Source organism: Pelodiscus sinensis, chromosome 20 (assembly GCF_052426305.1).
Source record: "Pelodiscus sinensis isolate ZL-2025 chromosome 20, ASM5242630v1, whole genome shotgun sequence".
Taxonomy (NCBI): Eukaryota; Metazoa; Chordata; order Testudines; family Trionychidae; genus Pelodiscus; species Pelodiscus sinensis.
This window is the reverse complement of record NC_143071.1, coordinates 28,627,588-28,648,621: the sequence shown is the minus strand read 5'-3', so window position 1 is coordinate 28,648,621 and position 21,034 is coordinate 28,627,588. Positions and strand designations below refer to the sequence as shown.

General features: G+C 59.3%; 1 protein-coding gene across 3 annotated transcripts in view; it reads right to left on the bottom strand.

Annotated features, from left to right (window-relative positions):
* PIK3R6 (phosphoinositide-3-kinase regulatory subunit 6) overlaps positions 1 to 21,034 on the bottom strand; it is a 58,915-nt gene that overhangs the window by 16,941 nt on the left and 20,940 nt on the right. For all 3 annotated transcript variants that reach the window (XM_075903474.2, XM_075903473.2, XM_075903476.2), the window contains 8 exons: positions 17,819 to 17,939; positions 15,767 to 15,850; positions 13,086 to 13,177; positions 6,986 to 7,054; positions 6,003 to 6,135; positions 3,877 to 3,946; positions 2,649 to 2,832; positions 838 to 985 (listed from right to left, as the gene is read on the bottom strand). In XM_075903474.2, coding sequence (XP_075759589.2) covers positions 838 to 985; positions 2,649 to 2,832; positions 3,877 to 3,946; positions 6,003 to 6,135; positions 6,986 to 7,054; positions 13,086 to 13,177; positions 15,767 to 15,850; positions 17,819 to 17,831 — 793 coding nt within the window. In that variant the 5' untranslated portion in view covers positions 17,832 to 17,939. The remainder of the gene's footprint in view (positions 1 to 837; positions 986 to 2,648; positions 2,833 to 3,876; positions 3,947 to 6,002; positions 6,136 to 6,985; positions 7,055 to 13,085; positions 13,178 to 15,766; positions 15,851 to 17,818; positions 17,940 to 21,034) is intronic.

Sequence of the window (21,034 nt, the reverse complement as noted above, 5' to 3'; positions counted from 1 at the left end):
GGGTGACTGCCTCTGCACTAGAAGGGCTGTGGGTGTTACCTGTGCGGCGCCCACGACTCGAGGGGCTTCACCGGCCTCCGCATTAGGGTTGCCAGGTGAAAAATACCGGACACACTTATCTCAGACTGGGGGGAGGCTGGCGAGGGAGATCGGGGGGAACCAGCCAGTGGGGAGCAGGGCTGGTCAGGAGGGGGTTGGGGGGAGTGGGGCTGGCTGGGAGAGGAGCAGGGGGGAACCGGCTGGTGGGGAGCGGGGCTGGCCGGGAGCACACCAGGTGGGGGGGGGAGGAACCGGCCGGCAGGGAAGGGGGCTGGCCCAGGCGCACGCAGATCCTGGGGTGCTGCCCATCCCACGCACGGTCCCCGCAGGGTGCATGGGCGAGTCCGTCCCTGGGGATTCCATCCCTCCTCCACCCCCGCCTCTCCACTGCGCAGTTGCGTACTGCCTGGCTGGTAGACATGCTCGCGCAGCGTGACTCACTCAGTGTGAGCGTGTCTGCCAGCCAGGCAGTATGTAACTACGTCCTGACACTCATGATAATAATAAAACTTACTGAATTAGAAAATACCCGACGTTTCTATGTCCAGTATTTTCTCAATTTGTTTCCTGAACAGAAAGCTCAAATACTGGACTGTCCGGTTCAAAACCAGACACCTGGCAGCCCTACTCTGTATCCCATGGATTCTGGAAACGGTGCGGACGCACGACTAGGATGCAGGAACATTTAGCCAGCCTCAGACACTGTGCAGATCACCCTGACCTCAGCATCCCCAGCACCCTCACAGGACTTCTCAGCCCTATGGGCTCGGCTGCCTTTGGGGCTCACACCGTGCTTACCTGCCACGGAGGAGCTCAGCACCAGGCTGTAGATCTTCTCCAGCCTCTCAGCGTGCCGGATGCGGTCTGCATTCACCTCGCATCCTGTGCACTCCATGGCGGCCACCACTTGCTGGAACCAGTGCTCTAGCTCAGCGGTGGCCTTGCTCTGTCCCAGAGAAGTGCTATTAATAACCAGCAAGGGGCACTACGAGACCCCCTAGGGGACAAGGAGCATGGAGGAGGGGCCGCCCCCTTTTGCTAGACTGACACCTCCCCACTGCATGCTGGGTGAAACAAACGAGACCATGCTCCCGGAACATCCGCACCGCAGGAACAGGTCGATGGCAGCAAGTCTCAGAGCCCCGCTCTGCAAACTCGGGTGCGCACGCCAGAGCTAAAAACAGCAGCGCAGACATCCGGGCGTGGGCCAGAGCCTGAGATCTGAAACCCTCCCCCTTGCAGGGTCCCAGAGCCTGGGCGCCAGGCGCAGCCCAAAGCCCTACCCGGCAATTTTTCATGAGTCCCTGGAGCTGCGGGCTAGCTGTGGGGTTTGTATCTCCATAGGGACATGGCCTCAGACACACCCCAGCCCTGCCATCAAGGTCCGTTCTGGCGGGCTGCTCCACCCATGATGGCAGGAGGTACCAAGGTAGCAGAGAGAGAGAGACTCGTTGCTCTGACCAGGTCTATACCAGGGGAGAAAGTTGACCTAAGATACACAACTCCAGCGATGAGAACAGTGTGGCTGGAGTCACTGCATCTTAGGTCGAATTTCTGCATCGTTCCCACTGTGGGCGCTTGACCGATGAAACTCCCAACAACTTCCCTTATTCCTCATGACTTGGGGGAGTACCAGGGTCGGCGGAGACGCCAGCACTGGTCAATTTTGTGGGACCTTGCTAGACCCGTTAAATTGAACCCCGGGAGATTGATCTCCACAGTGTTGATCTCGGGGGAAGTGGAGTCAAGCCTTAAGCCAGCCCCAGCTCAGAGGAAGTTGCTGACAAGTTCATGCTGGAGGCCGTATTGAGGGCCAGATACTCAGCAGCAGAGCAAACCGGCTTTTGGAACAGCTCCCATGCAGGAGGGCTTCGAAGGGGTCGGCGATACCCTAAGCGGGAGAACACCAAAAATCCAGCACTTCCTGACTCCACTAGCGTGCCTGAGCCAGACATGGCTGTCACGCTTGGTTCCTAGTGCTTCGTGCAAATGCTACTTAGGGGAGCGGGGCATTTTGCTGACAAGACAAACGACTTTTCATTTAAACAACAAGTTTCATGGAAAATTGTGGGTTTCGACTCAGTTGTCGGGTTTTTCAAGGAAAACTTGGGACCTGAAAACCAAACATGTTTAGTGAAAAGGGAGCTTTTTTGGAACCAAAAACAATTTTCAAAAACTGAAAAGATTCAATGTTTGGTTTTTAGTTTTTAATCGGATGTGGGAAATTTCAATGGAAATGAAACAGTCCTCCCCAGGATTATTTTTTGTTAAATATCCTGCAAAAATAGTTAGCTTGTTTTTCGATTAGTTCTACTGTCTGACTTCAAAGGTGCCGTGGAAGGGCTCACAGGTACTGCGCTACACTAAGCCACGCACATGCGTGTGTCTGTGGGAAATCTAACGGCTTCACGGGCACTGCTTGCGAAGCAAGGTGCTGTCACTGCATGCAAAGACAGCAAATCGGCTTTCTGCGTCAGGGGGCCGAGTTCTTCAGAGCACGTGTTCACTTCATGGACTTGCCTAAATGGGAGCAGAGCTCTTCTGAGAATCTAGCCCCGGGTAAACATGGTCACGTTCATGGTGCAATGCAGTTGCAGCTAACCCATTACCTGAAGAATCCTCTGCAAACTTTCAACATCACAGTCCTCCCCCAGAGCGGCCTGCACCGCTCGTGTTATCACGTAGCACAAGCACGATCTGCGGCTCTGGTGCATTTGAGCAGCTTTGGTTTCAGAGAGCAGCGCGTTGCACACGGTCTTGGACAGCACCTCTGGATCTGCAAACATGAAAACTCTGTGGAAATAAAGGGTTGAGAAAACAGAGGCACACAATAAATGGACGAGGCCATCAAAGCGGAGTCTGCAATTAGTGAAGAGTGGGAGGGCAGGAAGGCATGCCCAGGGCCGGCCTTACCATGAGGGGAACTGAGGCGGCCACCTCAGGTGCCAGACTGTGGGGGAGGGGCGCCCCACTAGGACCCAGAGTGTAGAAAATTGTGTCTGCTGCTGGTGCAGCGAGGGGGATGGGGGCATCATTTGGGCTTCCCGCCTCAGGTGCCAAAATGTTGTGGGCCGGCCCTGGGCATGCCCTTGGGCATCTGAAAGGCAGGCGGGTGACTGCCAGTTGTGTGCCTCAGGGCTTACGCTGTCCGCCAGAGTCAGGGTGAAACGCAGCCTGTGGTGGAACCACACACAGAAGGGATTCACACCTCTGCGGAAGCCAGCACTTTCCCCTCGAGAGCAATGGACTGGACTTGGTGGGTCATTGGCTTGTTCTGGTGAGGCCGGGACTAATTCCACGTTGCGGCTAATCTTGCAGACACTGGTTCCGGGAAGAAGAGAACCGTCTGCTACTGGGCCAGGTTCGACCCTGGTGCCCTGGGTACAACTCAGGTGAGGCCGGTGGAGCTGTACTCTCACCCCCGGATTGACTCTGGCCCATCCTCGTTATTCGCGCTCTCGGACTAGGATGGATATTTTGGGTCAGCACCGTTGGGCTCATTTCCACGGAGCTGCCGCAGATACTTCCTGCACTTCTAGACCTGTCTGGGGGAAGCTATCTGCTCCAGGGCCCCCGAAAACCAGCTGCAATGCTCAGCACAGCACCGGCTTCCTGCCACCACGCGTGTTTCCACAGACCGGCTATGCCACCGAAGTCTGTTGCACTCTGCTTTGGAATACTCCTGGCAGGGCTTGACCGCTGCTCCAGTCTGGTGCTAACCGCTGCTAGATGTTTGGCAGTATTGCCCAGTGGCACTAATGCTGCGTTCAGCAAAGGCACACACCTTGCTGCAGAGTGAAATGCCATGAGAAGCCACACTGAACAGGCAGTACACACCTTTCCTGGTAAGGATAGAGGTCGCTCTTCAGACTCTGTTCAGAAATCACCATTCTTTGGTATAACACCCCTACAAATAAACACATGCACAGGCAGCAGTCAGAGAACAGATAGTCACAAGCCAGAACAAGAATGGGGGCTGATTCTGATCTCATTTAGATAAGGCATGAGATAAGAGCAAGGTTGCTACCACATGGGAGTTACATGGCAATAAGGTAGACGTGAGAGGAAAATCAAGCGCACAGTTTTATACAAGCCAGAACAGAGACAGTAAAATCTCACGGGGACTCTGCTAGAACACAGGAAAACACCTTCTGATTAGGAATAGCCCCAGTTACACACTGCGACTGTGTCTAGACTGGCAAGTTTTTCTGCAAAATCATCTGCTTTTGCGGAAAAACTTGCCAGCTGTCTCCACTGGCCGCTTGAATTTCCGCAAAAGCACTGACGATTTCATGTAAGATTGTCAGTGCTTTTGCGGAAATACTATGCTGCTCCCGTTTGGGCAAAAGTCTTTTTCCGAAAAACTTTTGTGCAAAAGGGCCAGTGTAGACAGCAGAGATTTGTTTTCCGCAAAAAAAACACCGATTGCGAAAATGGCGATCGGGGCTTTTTTGCAGTAAAGCGTCCGTGGCCAATCTCGACGCGCTTTTCCGAAAATGCTTTTAAAGGAAAAGTTTTCCGTTAAAAGCATTTCTGGAAAATCATGCCAGTGTAGACGTAGCCTGCCTGTATTTCCCATCCTTTGCTGCATTCATGGCTGGGCTCTGAAGCAGATGCAGGGAAAAAAGGGCCCGATTCAACCTTGTCTGTTTCTTCAGGCCTGATTCTCAGCGGACTTTTGCCCTGTGTCATCATTGGTGTCCACACAACGTCGTGGGTGGTTGGTGCTTCCCACCTGCACTGCTGTGGGGTCAGGGTTGACACAAGGTACAAGGCAATGGAGAAACTGCACCACCGAGCTGAGTCCCATCCAGCTGTTGCCCAGGGAGAGAGGCCCTGGGTTTAACGGGGCGCTCTGAGAGATCTGTGCTGTCTTCCCAACTCTTCGGCAGCGTCTGTGCCCCCATTCCCATGGGACTGAGAATGCATCTCCGTGTGGCGGGGGGCCTGCTTGGTGCTCTAAGGCGATAGTGACGGGAGCCATAGGAAAAAAAAACTGTAAATAAGAATTTCAGCAAACAAAGTGAAGAAAACTGAAAATGCAGAATTTTGGCAACATTGGTTCTAAATCCATCACTTCTCCAGGAGACACTCAGGGGCTCTTTAACATTTAGCACCTGCTTAAAATAAAGAGGATGTGGGGGGTGGGTGCGAGTTGGGAAGGCTGCAGTTTAAGGCGAGATGCTGATTTTTCATGGCAGGGGACCGTTCCAAGGAGGATGGATTGACTGTGTGGCTGAATCACGGCCTGTCTCAGGACCAGCACTGGATTGGCCGGACCTGCTGGGCCCTGCATTCCCACTGCAGACCAATTTCCATTGAGCTCTGGTTTTAGAGGATGGGACTCGGCTGGGCCTGAGAAGTTCTGGGTTCCGTTCCTGGCTTTGATGCAGACTCCATGTGTGTGTGACCTCAGGGACCCGTCTCCTTGTCTGTTGGAGTTGTGAGCTCTGTGGGACCAGGACTACCTTTTTGTTCTGAGTCTGTACAGCGCCTTGCACCACAGGGTCCTGGTCCATGCTTGGGACGGTCAGGCCCTATGGGTAATGCAGAGAATCTTAGCAGAATGTGGCTCTTAACTCCGCAGAGGCCTCTGGGCACAACTGTGATCCCTATCATAGCTATGGTGCAGGGAGGGTGAGTCTCTTGGAGATCTGGACACAAAAGTCTCTTCTAAGCACCATTCTCCTCCTTTCCGTGAAGCAGGAACGTTTGCTGCCTCCCGCACATGACGCAAAGCGAGCGCGAGGTCGCCGTGAGAAGAGGGCAGAGTGTGATGATCCCGCTGTGGCAGCCACACAGAGAACTGCAAGGGAGCCTACAGGCAGAGCTGGGAGGCATTTAGGGACCCGACGCACAGAAAATACCTTTCACCCTTCTGGGGACTTAATCGGTAAAGCAAAGACGTTGTCACTTCCCAGCCCAGCCCCGTGCCACAGGACAGATGCCTGAATCCCACAAACCTGGCGCTGTTCTTTCTGCTTTTAGCCGGAAGGCGTAGTCCAGGCCAATGGAACAGAACGGCTTGGGCAGGGTGAGGAGCTTTTTACAGAAGTCATACACTCTCTCATAGAGATCGTCCGAAATGCAGGGAGCCTGGAACGGGAAAGGAACGGTTAACAAGATCCCTTCGGAGACCATGGAGCCCCAAAAGCCTGGCTCTCTGTGGGGGAAGCTCTTCCCCACAAGCGAGATCCATAAGACACAGGTAGCCGAGGATGCTAGGACCCAAGGCTAAAGACAGAATTCAGCTCTGGTGTACATGGATGCCTCTCCTGCCGAAGTTGATAGGCCTGAGTCTGACCTCAGCTCAAGTAATGGCGATTCTGCAGAGATCTAGAAATACCCTCTTGCAAGGCCGCAGGGGCCAGCTGTCTAAAGGCATTTAGGTGCCTGCACTAAGAAAATCCCAGTATGTCCCTATTTGTATTTTGTATCTAAATACCTTTACAAGTCTGGCCTGGGCCTCGTTAGGCCCTGTCTGTTTCACATTCCACGCTGGCAAAGCTGCGAATTCACATGCACACACTCAGGAAGCTTTCTGAGAATACTCTCTGCAGTTACAGGTGTATCCGAATGCTGGAAGCAGGCTCCACATGGCCAACTGAATGGCAGGCCTGGGTCTAACTTCACCTAATCATAGTACTGAACTCTGAGCCTAGAGCCGGTCATGTGCAGATCTCCGAGTGCTTTACAAAGGAGGTCAATATGATTATCCCCATTTTACAGGGGGAGAAAACTGAGGCACAGGGTAGGAAATTACCTACCCAAAGCCACCTAGTAACAGCACCAGGCACTGAAGCTAGGCTTTTCCTCTCTCTCCTGGATACACTGCCCACTGGGCCATGCTATCTATTCTGCTATACGTTGGGTGCAAGTGATCTTAGGGTCAGGCCCCACAGCTTCCACTTTCCCTGAATTGTTAAATGCCATCTGCAGCTCGTACCTTAATTAGCGTGTACATTAGTGTATGAAGCAGGGGGATGATGTAATGTCTGAAGTCTCCTCTTTCGGCCTGCAAAACCAAGGCAAAGAGTTACTCCAATGCACGCTGCTTCGCCACTTGCTGACTGGTGAAGCAATTGAGTGGTGGTTGCATCAGAGGAAGGAAACCCAACAGAAACGCGCAGCACACCCTGCTCTTTTAAGGCACTCAGGACGGATTGCAGCAGGGGGATACGTCAGGGTTGCTGGCTTGATGCAGGTTCTCAGTCCACGTAAGTGTCATCATGTGCCTGCCAGAGTGACAGGCACCCCCTGAAAGCAGCAAGCTGGCCAGCATGTTGAGCTGCAATAATGCCAGTAGTCCGGGATCTGGTTCTAGCTGCCGGAAGGCCCACGCCTTTGCAGAGAGTCGGGTTTCTTTGATTAACGAGGAGATGAATTTTGCTCCCCAACCCGACCCCTACGGGCCTCTGCTCAGCTCAGTGCAGACAACTCCTGAGGACCAGACAGGGGGTGTGTTAGTCTCTCCTCTGGTGGTTGAGGGGCTCGGGTGCCAGGTCCGTAAGGGCCAGTGACAGAGCTCCCGGCGAGTGTGACATGGCACTAGGGCGCAGTGAGGAGCTTGCTCCCAGGGAAGGGAGCAGAGACGGGTTTCCCGCAGAGCGGGATCAGGACTTCTTTTTAAATAGAAAATGGCCACAACATCAAACGTCTGTTTAAAAAATGGGTTTCATCCCCAAAAACGGAAACCCTGGGGTTTGGCTTTCCAACCCCCCGCCCTGTCCCACTTCATGCAAAATGGGTATTTCCCATGGAGCGTTGGGCTTACGCCAAACAAAGAGCCATTTCCACTGAGAAAACGAGTCGACGGTCCAGTTCCTGCTGGCCTTGGTTTCTAACCCTGTGCAGTAGTGGCAGGACACAGGGGCAGCACCTCCCCTCAAGGCCCGCGGGGCCGGAGCAGCGAGCAACAGACCCCACCACGGCTCTGAGCCCCGAATGGACGGCGCCCGGGCTGCCGACCTCTGAGGGTTCAAAGAGCGTGTTTCCCGGGACAAAGCCAGGAGGCGTCGTTCCTGGAAAGGCTCCTGGATCTAGTGCCCAGTGCACGTGTAGCACCCGGCCTATGGGAGCGCGACAGCAGCTATGAGCCAGCTGGAGGAGCCCCCCCCCTTGGTCCCCAGGCGGGTCCTTGCTGAGAACGCTGGTCGCTGCCATTTGCAGCCCTAGCACCAGCAGCGCAATGGCTGGGGGGAGCTGCACAGTCAGCGGCAGCCAGTCGCAGCCCCCTCCCCTTCCGCTGTTCACTGACCTCCCCGGCCCAGGCGTCTCCCTGCCTTTGCCTGTCCCCTCTCCCGCCACACTTCCCTTGGGAGACCACACGGGCAGTGGGTGAAGGAAGGGCTGGGGGAGGCAGGTCCTGAACCCCGCTCAGCCCCGCCCCTTCTGCCAAGGCCCCGCCCCAATGGGAGCCAAGCCACCTCCCCCCATGGGGAGGCAGAGCAGCGCACTGCCCACCCCCCAGCACAGGGGGAGAGAGGATGGGCATGTTCCAGCTTCTCTGGCCCGGAGCACAGGGAGGGCGGCGCACGCCCCAGAGTCCCCAGCCCCGGAGCACAGGGAGGGTGGCGCACGCACCAGAGTCCCCAGCCCCGGAGCACAGGGAGGGTGGCGCACGCCCCAGAGTCCCCAGCCCCGGAGCACAGGGAGGGTGGCGCATGCCCCAGTGTCCCCAGCCCCGGAGCACAGGGCGGGTGGCGCATGCCCCAGTGTCCCCAGCCCCGGAGCACAGGGAGGGTGGCGCACGCCCCAGAGTCCCCAGCCCCGGAGCACAGGGAGGGTGGCGCACGCCCCAGAGTCCCCAGCCCCGGAGCACAGGGAGGGTGGCGCACGCACCAGAGTCCCCAGCCCCGGAGCACAGGGAGGGTGGCGCATGCCCCAGTGTCCCCAGCCCCGGAGCACAGGGAGGGTGGCGCATGCCCCAGTGTCCCCAGCCCCGGAGCACAGGGCGGGTGGTGCACGCACCAGAGTCCCCAGCCCCGGAGCACAGGGAGGGTGGCGCACGCCCCAGAGTCCCCAGCCCCGGAGCACAGGGAGGGTGGCGCACGCCCCAGAGTCCCCAGCCCCGGAGCACAGGGAGGGTGGCGCATGCCCCAGAGTCCCCAGCCCCGGAGCACAGGGAGGGTGGCGCACGCCCCAGAGTCCCCAGCCCCGGAGCACAGGGAGGGTGGCGCACGCCCCAGAGTCCCCAGCCCCGGAGCACAGGGAGGGTGGCGCACGCACCAGAGTCCCCAGCCCCGGAGCACAGGGAGGGTGGCGCACGCCCCAGAGTCCCCAGCCCCGGAGCACAGGGAGGGTGGCGCACGCCCCAGAGTCCCCAGTCCCGGAGCAGAGGGAGGGTGGCGCACGCACCAGAGTCCCCAGCCCCGGAGCACAGGGAGGGTGGCGCACGCCCCAGAGTCCCCAGTCCCGGAGCAGAGGGAGAGTGGCGCACGCCCCAGAGTCCCCAGTCCCGGAGCACAGGGAGGGTGGCGCACGCCCCAGAGTCCCCAGCCCCGGAGCACAGGGAGGGTGGCGCACGCCCCAGAGTCCCCAGTCCCGGAGCACAGGGAGGGTGGCGCACGCACCAGAGTCCCCAGTCCCGGAGCACAGGGAGGGTGGCGCACGCCCCAGAGTCCCCAGCCCCGGAGCACAGGGAGGGTGGCGCACGCACCAGAGTCCCCAGCCCCGGAGCAAAGGGAGGGTGGTGCACGCCCCAGAGTCCCCAGCCCCGGAGCACAGGGAGGGTGGCGCACGCCCCAGAGTCCCCAGCCCCGGAGCACAGGGAGGGTGGCGCACGCACCAGTGTCCCCAGCCCCGGAGCACAGGGAGGGTGGCGCACGCCCCAGTGTCCCCAGCCCCAGAGCACAGGGAGGGTGGCGCACGCACCAGAGTCCCCAGCCCCGGAGCACAGGGAGGCAGGCGCTCGGGGGCAGCAACACGCCACCCCCAGTACACCTACTGCAGGCGCTCTGGGGGCGGAGTGGAGGTTTGGGAAGGCCCCCGCCTAGCAGACCCGCCGCCCATGGGAGCCCACCTCAGCGTGTGGTGGGGCAGGGGAACAGGAAGCCCCCCCGGCTCTGCAAGGGAGGGGGCTCGCTCTCTCTGCTCAGGCGCCTTCGCGCTGGCAAACAGCACCAGGTGGTTTGTGTTTCAGACTTTAATGTTCCGGGCAGAGAGCCAGCCCCCAGCCCCTGCCAGCGAGATGGCATCGAATGCCAGCCAGCCCGCTCGGAGGCTGCAGCACCAGGGTAGCAATTTCTTTTAGGGGGGCGATTTTTAGCAACCCGGATACATGTGTAGACAAGGCTTCGGTGCCACTGCAAATCTGGCCCCATAAGCTTTAACAATACACAGAGTAGGCAGGTGAAGACCTGGAGCGGGAAAGGGAGCTGGAGCAGGAACTGGAGGGGGAGTGGGAGTGGGAGCTGGCAATAGAGCAGGAGTGAGAGTGGGAACTGGAGGGGGAGTGGGAGTGGGAGCTGGCGCTGGAGCAGGAGTGAGAGTGGGAACTGGATGAGGAGTGGGAGCTGGCGCTGGAGCAGGAGCGGGAACGGGAACTGGCGGAGGAGTGGGAGCTGGCGCTGGAGCGGGAGCAGGTGCTGAAGCGGGAGCGGGGTATCTGAGTAACCTAAGGGGAGAGGACAATGGCTGCCTAGCAGAGCGGCTTTCCCACTCCAGGCAGTCCTGGGGCGGGCGGGCGAGGAAAACGGGCTCTCTAGCGGGAGCGGGAGGCTGTCGAGCAGCTCAGCGATAAATGGGGTTGCATGCTGCGGAGGTGGGATGGGGTTTGGGCCAGAAGATGAAAGGCAGGAGGTGAGATATTGAGGCTTCTCAGCCTCACTGGGATGGGGAGCTGGTCTGCGATCTGATTGGCAGTCTGCCTGGGAGAGGCAGTGAGCCGTGGGTGGGGAAGGTCTGTGGTCTGGGCGTGGGTGGGCCCTGGCACAGGGCCCTCAGACAGCTCCTTGCAGCACCTTCCCCCTAAGCTGCCAGCCGATCAGGCGTCTGTCCTTCGGCCCCTGACGCAGGCGACGCCGCACACACCAGGCCCTCGTGATAAACCCAGGGAGCAGCTGTCGGCCGGCGTGGAGTCTGCGAAGCGCGACACTCCTGCTGCTGTCCCCCTCCAGCTCAGGAGGGAGATGAGTCGCGGGTGGGGAGGGGGAAATTCCATGGCAACGGAGAGGGCCGCTGGAGCCTGTGGGGCTATGTGGGGCTGGCCAACAGGTGCTAACTGGGCCCGCCTACTGCAGCATTACAGAGCTTCCCTGCACCGGGGGGTTCCCAGCAGGCCCCCGCTTGCCAGGAACGAGGCTGGTGAGTGCGCCAGCCCCACACAATGGCTAGGGCTGGTCGGGGGGAAATCCAGGCCGCTGCTGTCTGAGAACAGGTGACACCTGGACACGTGTCAGGAAAAGCACCTGCGTTGGGCGGGGGATCTCAGTCGGCACTGCGGGTGGCTTTGTGAGCTGGTAAATGACTGTTACGGGAAGCCCGGGGGGTGTACACAGACCTGCCCCGGCCAGCTGGCTTGTGGCCCATTTCTGCCAGCCCAGGGACAGCCGTGAGCCATGAGCCTCGGAGGACAGTCTACCGGAAGGAAGTCAGCTTGGGGCAGCCATTTTCTACCAAATGAAGACGAGGGAGGCTGCTGCAGGGACAAGCAGGCTGCGGGTGATGGAACATGGACGATCCAGGAGCAGGGCGAGCCAGTGCGGTGCACTGCATTTCGGGTGCATCCCCTGGGCCTTACGGGGTTAAACGTGAAGAGCAGGAAGGTGTTGGACCCTACCGCTATTGGCTGCTTCACAGTGGCTGCCCTGAGGGAGTTAAACTCCTGCCCTTGGGGTGGCGGGCTGGGGCCTGTCTGTGCCAGGGAGCCTGCTGGGGCAGCCTGTGCGGCGGGGGGGCAGCGGGGTTCACTCGGAGGCAGTGCCGGGTGAAAGGCTGTGCGCTGAGTGTGCACAGGGACCCGGAGCCTGGGCTCTGGCTGGGCTCTGTTCAGCCTCCGAGAGCGTGAATCACGCCGGGGATCCGCGGCAGCGAGGCTTGGACCCCTCATGCAGCCCTGGGGGGTGGCCTGGGAGGGCCCTCACCAGAGTCTGTGACAGCACCATGGCCCAAGACCAGCATGCTGCGACCGCCTCGTGAGGGGAGACTGTGGCGCATCGTGGGGGAGAGTCCAAGGGGGGAGCGGGAGCCTGAGGCGCCGCTGGGGCACTTCTGCCTCGAAATATTTCAGTTTCCGACTTGTCCCAGAAAAGCTGGAGTTTCCCACAAGCACAAGCAGCCGCAGCGACTGCTTCCCCTGCTGGAATTGCTCTGTTCCCTGGAAAAAGGCCCGGTTCCCGGCCGGCTCTAACAGCGCCCGCGCTGTCTGCAGCGAAGGCTGGCTTGGCGCAAATGGGGCGCCTGGGTTTGGGGCTGGCGTGGGCCAGCAGGGAGTCCTGGCAGTAACAAGGCGGGTAGGCACCTGCCTAGGCCTCATGGATGCCAGACGCACTGAGGAAGTGGTTCAGGCAGGATGGCTGCAGCAGGAAGGTGTCTCGCCCTGGGGGCCAGAGCAGCTGCCTTTCTGGCTCCCTGCCCGGGCTGTAGCTTTTCCACAGGCTCTGCCATTAGGGGAAACAGCCCAAATGCCACGGCTCTGCCCCGCTGTGCTGCTCCTGCCTCGGATGGCTCCAGCCCTGCCTCAGTGCCCCCCTCCCCAGTGCCGAGGGGCTGGGCCAGTGGGCTAACTGCCCCATCCCATGCCCAAGCCAGCGCCAGAGGAAATATTGCAGGGGCAGCAACACAGAGTAGTCCCCACAACAACTCCAGCCCCCCGGCCCCGGGTCTGGCCCTCCCAGGCATCCCTGCCTCAGGCTCCCAGACAGAGCTCCAGGAACGGCTGAGCTCTCCCCTCCGCTAAGGCCCATTGCCGCAAGGAGGGGGAGCTGTAGGCACAGAGTCAGGCCAGCCACCCGGTCAGAGAGGCCGTGCACAGCCGCCACGAGACGGATACACTCACCACGGGCCGAATCGGTGCCAGGCACTGGTGGCCGACTGCTCATTCTTACCCTTTCCAGCTCTTTCACGAGGATTTTCACCAGGATGGCACTGTTAAGGGGACTCCGATCAATCTTCTTGTGCAAGGTCCAGCGCAGCATCCCTGGGAGACCAAGCACAGGGGGAAGGTCATTCCACAGAAAGCAGCTACAAGGGGGGAGTGCAGTGCGGTAGCTGGGGGGGGCACTGAGCCATGGGACCTGAATCCCAGGCCTCGCTCCACCGAGTTAGGACACGCGCTTTCTTGGTCCTGCCACAGTGCAGGGGGCTGGACTTGGTGATTTCTCAAGGCCCCTTCCAGCCCTACACTTATATGGTTCTGTGGGGTTTGCTGGTATAAGCTGCGTCTCCCCTAGCAGGGTTCCCGGTTTACAGCTATAACCAGCAAACTCTGAAATGTGGAGGGGGAAAGTCCTGGCACAATTCTGCGATAGTTCTGCTAGTACAACACACACTACTGGCTGTGAGTGTGTCCACGCAGGAGAGCTGTAGAGCGGTGCGACTAGAGAGGTGCAGACACACCTCACGTTAAAGCAGTGCAGTGCCGGGCTCTGGGCACATCTTCCCTCCCCGAGCACGCTGACAGGAAGTCACTGTGCAGGGCCTTAGCGGAAGCCTCCCCCGCTCAGCCTGGCTCACATTTCTCAATGGCGAGAGGTGAGAGATTCTATCTCTGAGCCTTTGCCCTGGCAGCGGGTCACGTGCACCTGGGAGCTGCAGAGCTGGTAGCGGGCAGAGTCTCATGCCACCGGCAGCAGCATCAATCAAAGCCAGCAGCAAAGCCGCTGTTCTGACCGGCGTTTCTCAGCCCCGGATACTCAGCAGGCTCTTTGTATTTGCTTTCTGGGGTTTGAGATGGTAGGTCTCCTGGGGCCCCCTTTTCACCTTTTTCTTGGCCACCATAAGGACCAGAAGCCAACTCTGCCTCATGCCAACCCCGCATCCCAGGGCCAAGACAAGGGACAGAGATCGCGAGACTGGAAGCAGAATTATGGGAGTTCGTGACACTTCGACTGGAAGCTCCCAGGGCAGCCTGGCTCAGCCATTTTTGACCCCTAGTTCATGCAGCACCTCCCCTGACGGGATCCGGGCCCCAGACTGGGGCGCGTGGGTGCAACCATTACACCAAAGCCAGCCCCGCTGCCCCCGATCTCCCCTCCAGAGGTGGGCTGGAGCCAGTGGCCACCCAGCATGCTCGGTCTCCGCTGTCCTGAGGAAGGCCGAGGGAAATGTGCTCAGATTTCAGACAATTAGGCTGCTGGCACATTAACCAATAAGGTGCCGGACAGGGCAGAGCTCGGCCCCTTCTGGCTCAGGCTCGGCTTGTGAGGAGCGGCACCTTGTGCACCTTCAGGGCAGCAGCTGGGTACGTCTGCCTTAGGCATCGCCTAGTGGCTGAGCTATGCTCCCCCATATGGCCTGGCAAACCAGGGGACACGCTGCATGTGGAGACTGCGACAGGCTTTGTGTCCCAAGCAGCTGCAACGATCAGTCCTGGAGCCGTTCAGCTCGGGGTCCCATTGGCACCAGTCGGGAGTCACTGGGCTGACTTCAGTGGCTGCCAGAGTACCAGGCTAGAATCTGGGCCAGGCCTAGTGGTTACAGCAGGGCACTGGGAGTCTGGACTCCTGGGTTCTCTGCTTGATTTTCTCCTGTGTTCCTGGTCACGCGGCTCTGAGATCCATTTTACTCTTGCACACAGCAGGGACGAGAACACAGCCCCTCCCTGAGGAGATGGGCCTGTGACGATTTCATGGGGAAAAGCCCTTTGAGACCTCTGCAGGGAAGGGGCTACAGACGGGCAAAGGGAAATTATTATTATTCCCACATCTCGGTACAGATTCAGCATGCAGCTTGGCGCGGTTCCAGGCACACAGCCTTTGAAACGCTGCTGGCTGAGAGTCTCCCAGCGAGAGGAGAAAATCCACATGTGTGCGTACTGCAGGGACTGAGGAGTCCACCAGGGTGAGAGCGCGCGTCAATCAAGAGATATTTTCTGGGCCTCCCCACGAAGATCTATTTTTATTTTCATTCTGGCTGCCAAAGCTCCGGGATCCAGCAGTGAGGCTGACAGAGCAGGGCTTCAGCTCTCCGGTACTGGGGCACACGTCAGTGGAGGAGCCCAAAGCTGGCACATTAACCAATAAGGTGCCAAACAGGGCAAAGAAGGGGGCTGTTCCCACATTACAGGTGGGGAAACTGAGGCCCGGAGACGTTCAAGTCGTTCAGTGAGTCAGTGACGCAGCTGGGAATGAAAGCCCTGATCTCGGTCTCTCAGTGCCTCCATCTAATCGCCCAGCCCTATTGATTAATGAGCGCTCCTGGGGACCCAGTGCTGACGGAGGATGCTGACGGTTGGCTGGAGCTGCTTTGGAACAGTAGCTATGCTGAAGGCATAAGGAGATCTCAGTGGCAGAAATGGGTGCCCAGAAGCAAAAGTTGACTGAAAGCAAAAGTTGTTCTGGGAGCAGGCTTGCAAGCCGCGCGCGCACAAGGAGCTGAGCCCAGTGTGGAACACCTGCCGGGGAGCCAGGCTGAAGGCGGTGGGAGAATACTCGGACACTGATGTTCTGGGGCCTTTGGACCCCAACAAACGCAGAACAACCAGCCAGGGGAGTCACTGGCACCGCCCTGGTGTGAGGCACCGAGAACAGGCGAGAGGCAGGGCGGGGCGGCCAGGGGCCTGTCTTACCTCGCTCGCTCTGGAAGGCGCGGTGGTGTCCGTCGAGCTCTCGCAGGAGGGCACGCACGCTGCGCAGGATGTCCGACTCCACCTCTAATGCAAAGGGAGGGACAGGGTGTGAGCAGCCAGCAGCGCTGCTGGCCTTGGGGCAGTACCGGCGCGCTCCACAGGCACAAGGCGCCAGCTGCGTTTGGGGCAGGTAGGAAGTTCTATAAAGTTCCGCAATTTTACAAAGCTGACAGAATTGGGGAGCCCCCCCCCCCACGGGCTCAGTAGGTGAAGGCCGAAATGCTGAGACCTGGTTCTGATATTTAAGCTGCTAAATCCACCCTGTGAGGTCCCTCACACATACGCCGCATAAGCAGCTGAGGGTCTAGACAGAGGTTTTGACACAACAGAAAATCTTCTAAGAATTGAGTCCACGGGGGAAAAAGGATTTGGCATCACCCGGGCCACAGTGCCCCCCGCTAGGGCCCCTCCACAAACCTCTATGCTCAGTGGTCTTGCCAGAGCGGGGCCAGGAGTGGAGTGCCGGGCGCAGGGCAGGTAGCAGGGATCCCAACCCCAGACTGTTGTGTGGGAACCCCCGAGTTCCCCGTCCCCTGCTGTCTGGTAGCCAGTCCCACACTGGCAGCTGGCAAACACAACCCCACCCCCAGCCATGGATTTACCCCAGAGCAGCTTGGTTAAGGATGCTTTTGGGAACTAAGGCCTCTTGAATGACAGAGCTGGTTGCTAAGGCCACTGGAGCGGAGAGAAAAGGTGGCTGAGGTTGTATCTGTTACTGGAGCAACAGAGACAAGTTTTCCAATGGCCTGGAGCTCCTCTGTGGAGCTTGACTGGTCTCTTTCAGCTGCAGAAGTGTGTCCAATAAACAATATTGCCCTCTTTCGCACCCTGGGACCAGCATGCTCCAATGGCTCCTCAGCAAGGACTCCTCAGGTAAGGACGACGAGGAGGGCTGCTACGCCTCCAAGGACGACCTGTGGTCCTAGCTTTCCAGGGCAGGATGAGCTGACCAGCTGGATGCAGTATGTTCTACCCCCTTCTCCTAGCTACAGCACCGGTGGAGAGCTGAACGCTAACTTCGCCGCACAGCGTTCCCGGGGGTTGTGCGGAGCGACGCCTGGCCTGGACAGCTGCTTTTTCCATTCTAAAGGGCCTTTCCCCCGACACTTGGAACTTTGTCACAGGTTTGCCTCTTGGGCTGCAATTTTCCACATTTGGGCTTGGGCCCCCAAGCAATTTTTCTCAGGACGCCTGAGCAAAAGTGGTTGAGCCATTTCTGAGCGCCCAGAGATTTTTGTCATTCTAAATAAATATCCCCGTTTCCAGTCTTTGCCTGGCCAGCTCTAGCACGGGGCAGAACCGGCACCATAAAATCTTAGCTGGGGGCTCCGACAGCCCTGTGCGGAGGGCCTGAAAAAGGTCCTTGGGTTTCTTACGTCCCTACTTAGATGCGCTTTTTAGGGTATAAGTGGGACTTGTAAAGACACTGAGCTGGTCTCATGAGGCCTGTGTTCAATGCCCTGCTCTGCCACAGGCTTCCTGCATGACCTTGGACAAGTCACTTAGTCACACTGTGCCTTAGTTCCCTTATCTCTTTCACTGTAAGCTCTCAGGGCAGGGGCTCCCTCTCACTGTGCATCATGTAGCATGCAGCACGATAGGATCCTGCTCTTGGATGGGGCCTGTAGGTGCTACAGCTGCCCAGATAATAACAGCTTCTAATAATACTCCTGTGGGGTAGGTCGGCAAACATCACCTCCATTTTACACATGGGGAAACTGAGGTACAATGACAGGAAGTCAAATGGGGCTAGAACCCAGCTCCACAAGCAGCCCCCTTCCTTGCCTTCACCTTAGCGGCACGGTTCTTCCTCTTACGAGCTACCCAGCCCTGTACCAGCACTGCAAGGCGCCCTCCCTAGTCAGTAGGTGGCTTATTTCTCACTCAGCGTCTCTCTGCTGCCGAGCGAAGGGCTGCCCGGCAGGCCTGGCCACCTTGCCTTCCCCTGGTGCCTCAGCCCCCCGCCCCAGGAACTGGCCGGCGACCACAGACCTGTGTTCTCCATGAATGGGCAGGGAGCGGGCGCGTCTGTGCCGGCGGGCCTCGGAGAGCAGGGCAAGCGGGTGGCAGGTCCTCATTCAGCACTGGCATGGCCTCGCGCCTTGTGTGTCACCTGCAAAACAAGAGCTGCCGGTGGGCTCTCGAGGTGGAGGCAGGGTCAGACCGGCCCGGCTGGGCACAGGAGGGAGGGGCACAAACAGGACGACGCCTCTGAAACGTGCCGCGCTGAGGGCCAGGTTCCCAGGAGAGCTCAGCACCCACCAGGGAGCCCACAAGCCCCAGCAGGGCCACGGACTGACCGGCCCTGGAGGGCTCTTGCCGCGCCGTTGCCCATGCTGGGGTGGCGGAGTTGGGGCTGGGCCTGCAATGGGCAGGGGGTTGGAGCAAGCGGCCTCCGGAGTCTCTGCCAGGCCCCGTTTTCTACGCTCTCCGTGCCCCAGGCCAGGCATTGCCTCGCCCTCGCAGCCCACCCGAGCCAGCTGAGGGAAGTTCTGGCACCTCCCGGCCAGCCTTCATCCCACCCGGCATTAGCTGTGAGCGTGGGCGGCTGGCTGGGGCGCTTCACAGAGGCCCAACGCCGTCCCGAGAGGGAGACCCTGGCGAATGCTGCCCCCGGAGCACCAGGCTGCAGCCCCTTTCCCGGCTCCTCCAGACCCTCCTGCTGAGGCTCTGGCTGCCCTTCTCCCCACGTCCGCCCTGGACACACACCTCCCCCCTCCCGGCGCTGTCCATAAGAGCCATGGGGGCTGCTGTGCGACCACCCAGCCTTTTTCCATTTCTGTGTCACTCACACGCAGACAGCTCCTCTGGGCACCGTCCCCCGGGCCGCTTGGGCTCTGCCTGGGGCCTTTCCTGGGCCCCCCTCTGCTCCCCGGGCTTTGCCCCTTCCACCTGCACACCCCTCCCCATGTTTTCCATTTTTGTTCCAAGCAATCAGTTGGCTGCTGGCTCCTGAAGCCTCTTCCACAGCGGAGTGTGTGGGGGAGGGGTTCCTACTTGGGCACTGGCCCTCCCCTTGCCCCAGAATTCAGACAGGCCACCGTGCCCCCCACAGGACACTGACGGGACCGAGCTGGGGACTGCTCAGAGGGCTGGAGATGGAGAACGGGGACTCCCGAGAGCCGTGGGGAGGGACTAAGGCAGGCAGGCTGGCCCCTGTCAGGGAAGCAGGTGGGATGGAGCGGCACATGCCGGGAAGAGGACAATGAGAAACGCCTCCTGGCTTTTCCCTGGGCATAGCAGGCAGCTTTGCCAAGGCAGCAGCTGCCACTGAAACCGTCCCAGCTAGTGGGAAAGCAGGTGCCTGCTATGGCCTCCCGGCTGCCCCCAAAACGCCAAGAGGCGGAATTGAACCAGGAACCTCTGGTGCTTAGTGCATGAGGCTTTGCCACATGAGCTAAAAGCAGCTGTAGAGCAGCCTCATTATTCTCTCTGGCTGTGTCTAGACTTGCCAGCTGTCTACACTGGCTGCTTGAATTTCCACAAGAACACTGACGATCGCATGTAAGAAATCAGTGCTTCTTGCGGAAATACTGTGCTGCTCCCGTTCGGGCAAAAGTCCTTTTGCGCAAAAGCTTTTGCACAAAAGGGCCAGTGTAGACAGCTCAGCTTTGTTTTCCGCAAAAAAGCCCCGATCGTGAAAATGGCGATCGGGGCTTTTTTGTGGAAAAGTGCGTCTAGATTGACACGGACGCTTTTCCACAAAAAGTGCTTTTGCGGAAAAAGCGTCCGTGCCAATCTAGATGCTATTTTCCGCAAATGCTTTTAACGGAAAAACTTTTCCGTTAAAAGCATTTGCGGAAAATCATGCCGGTCTAGATGTAGCCTCTGTGTGCGGTCTCCGAGCTGCTAGCTAGGCCAGAGCACGGCCGGCAACGGGGAATGGAAGGGTTAAAGGTGCATCCTGCCCCTCCGTATCCTCTTGCACACAGGAGTGGCGTCCAGGGAGACCCGCCCCGGCCTGATGTCTCAGCCAGCAGACAGGTCAGCAGGCTTGTTACCTAGAGAGACCCCGTCATTCCTGGACAGTTCGGCAGCACCATGAGAAAGCCCCTCGCCCAAGCTCCCGAGCAGGGATGCAGACTCCAGCGGAGCAAGCCAGGCCCTGGCCTTCCCAGCTGGCATCGCCTCCTGGAGCTCCCTCCCTAGGAGACGCCGTCTTGGCCCACCGCCCCCCCAGCTGAGCTCCTGCAGATTTCCATCAGGCCCAGCTCTTCGGCTGATTAGCTGCCTGCTCTGGCCGGGAGCTGCTCACAGGTGGGCTCAGAGCGGCTCCTCCCTTCCGGGAAGCCCATTAGGGGCTTGCTGTGCCCGACCCCCCTTACAGGGCCAGCCACACCCCCTCGGAGGGATGGCAAAGCAGAGAGTGGTACCTGCTGCTTGTCAGGCCTATAGCACCCCTCTCCAGGCACAAGCCAATGAGCTAAGCCCCCGCCTGCTCCAGGCAGCCTGGCTGGTGGCTTGGTGTAGCCAGGGAGTGGATTCTGTTCCTGCCTCAGTGCCACTTTGCTGGTGTGTGCCTCAGTTTCCCAATCAGCATAGCCTGGGACAACTCCACACCCCCCCCCCCCCCGGTGGGAAGTTGCTTGGCTTATTGTCATTGTGCCTGGAAACAGCTTTGAGAGTCGCGGGGGCGGGAGGCCAGGAGCCGAGAGTTATAACTAAAATGAGTCAAACCCACGCCTCTCGCGAGCCCTGAGTGGGAGGAGAGCTCCGAGCTCGGCCGCGCTGCCGGAGAGCGCCGTGCGGCAGGGTTCGGATTGCTCGAGAGCGTTGCCACACGCCCGCCCCGCCTCCTTATCTCGCGCCTGGATAGCCACACAGCGCGTGGCGCTTGGCTGCTTCGCCCTCTGGCAGCATGAGCCGGCTGCTGGAGAGCAGCCCTGGCCCACGGTGCCGCAGCGGCGTTGCCAGCGGGGCTGCTGGGGGCATTCGGGAAGAGCAACGCAGCTGGAGACCCTGTGCGGGGTCCTGCGATCCGGCCCGGGGCGGCGTGGGCTCGTGAGAAAAGCGGGCCAGGCGAACGGCAGGTACAGAACCCTCCCCACCACGGCGCGTCGGCATCTGAGAGCTAAAAATGCCCGTCCAATGGGCGAGTCCGCAGCCGGGGGGCACGTGGGCTCACGCCAATGGCAGGTGCAGAGGGACCCGGCTCTTCATGTTTTCCTCAGTTCTATTTTTAAGGTGTGCGTCAAGCGCCTACAGTAA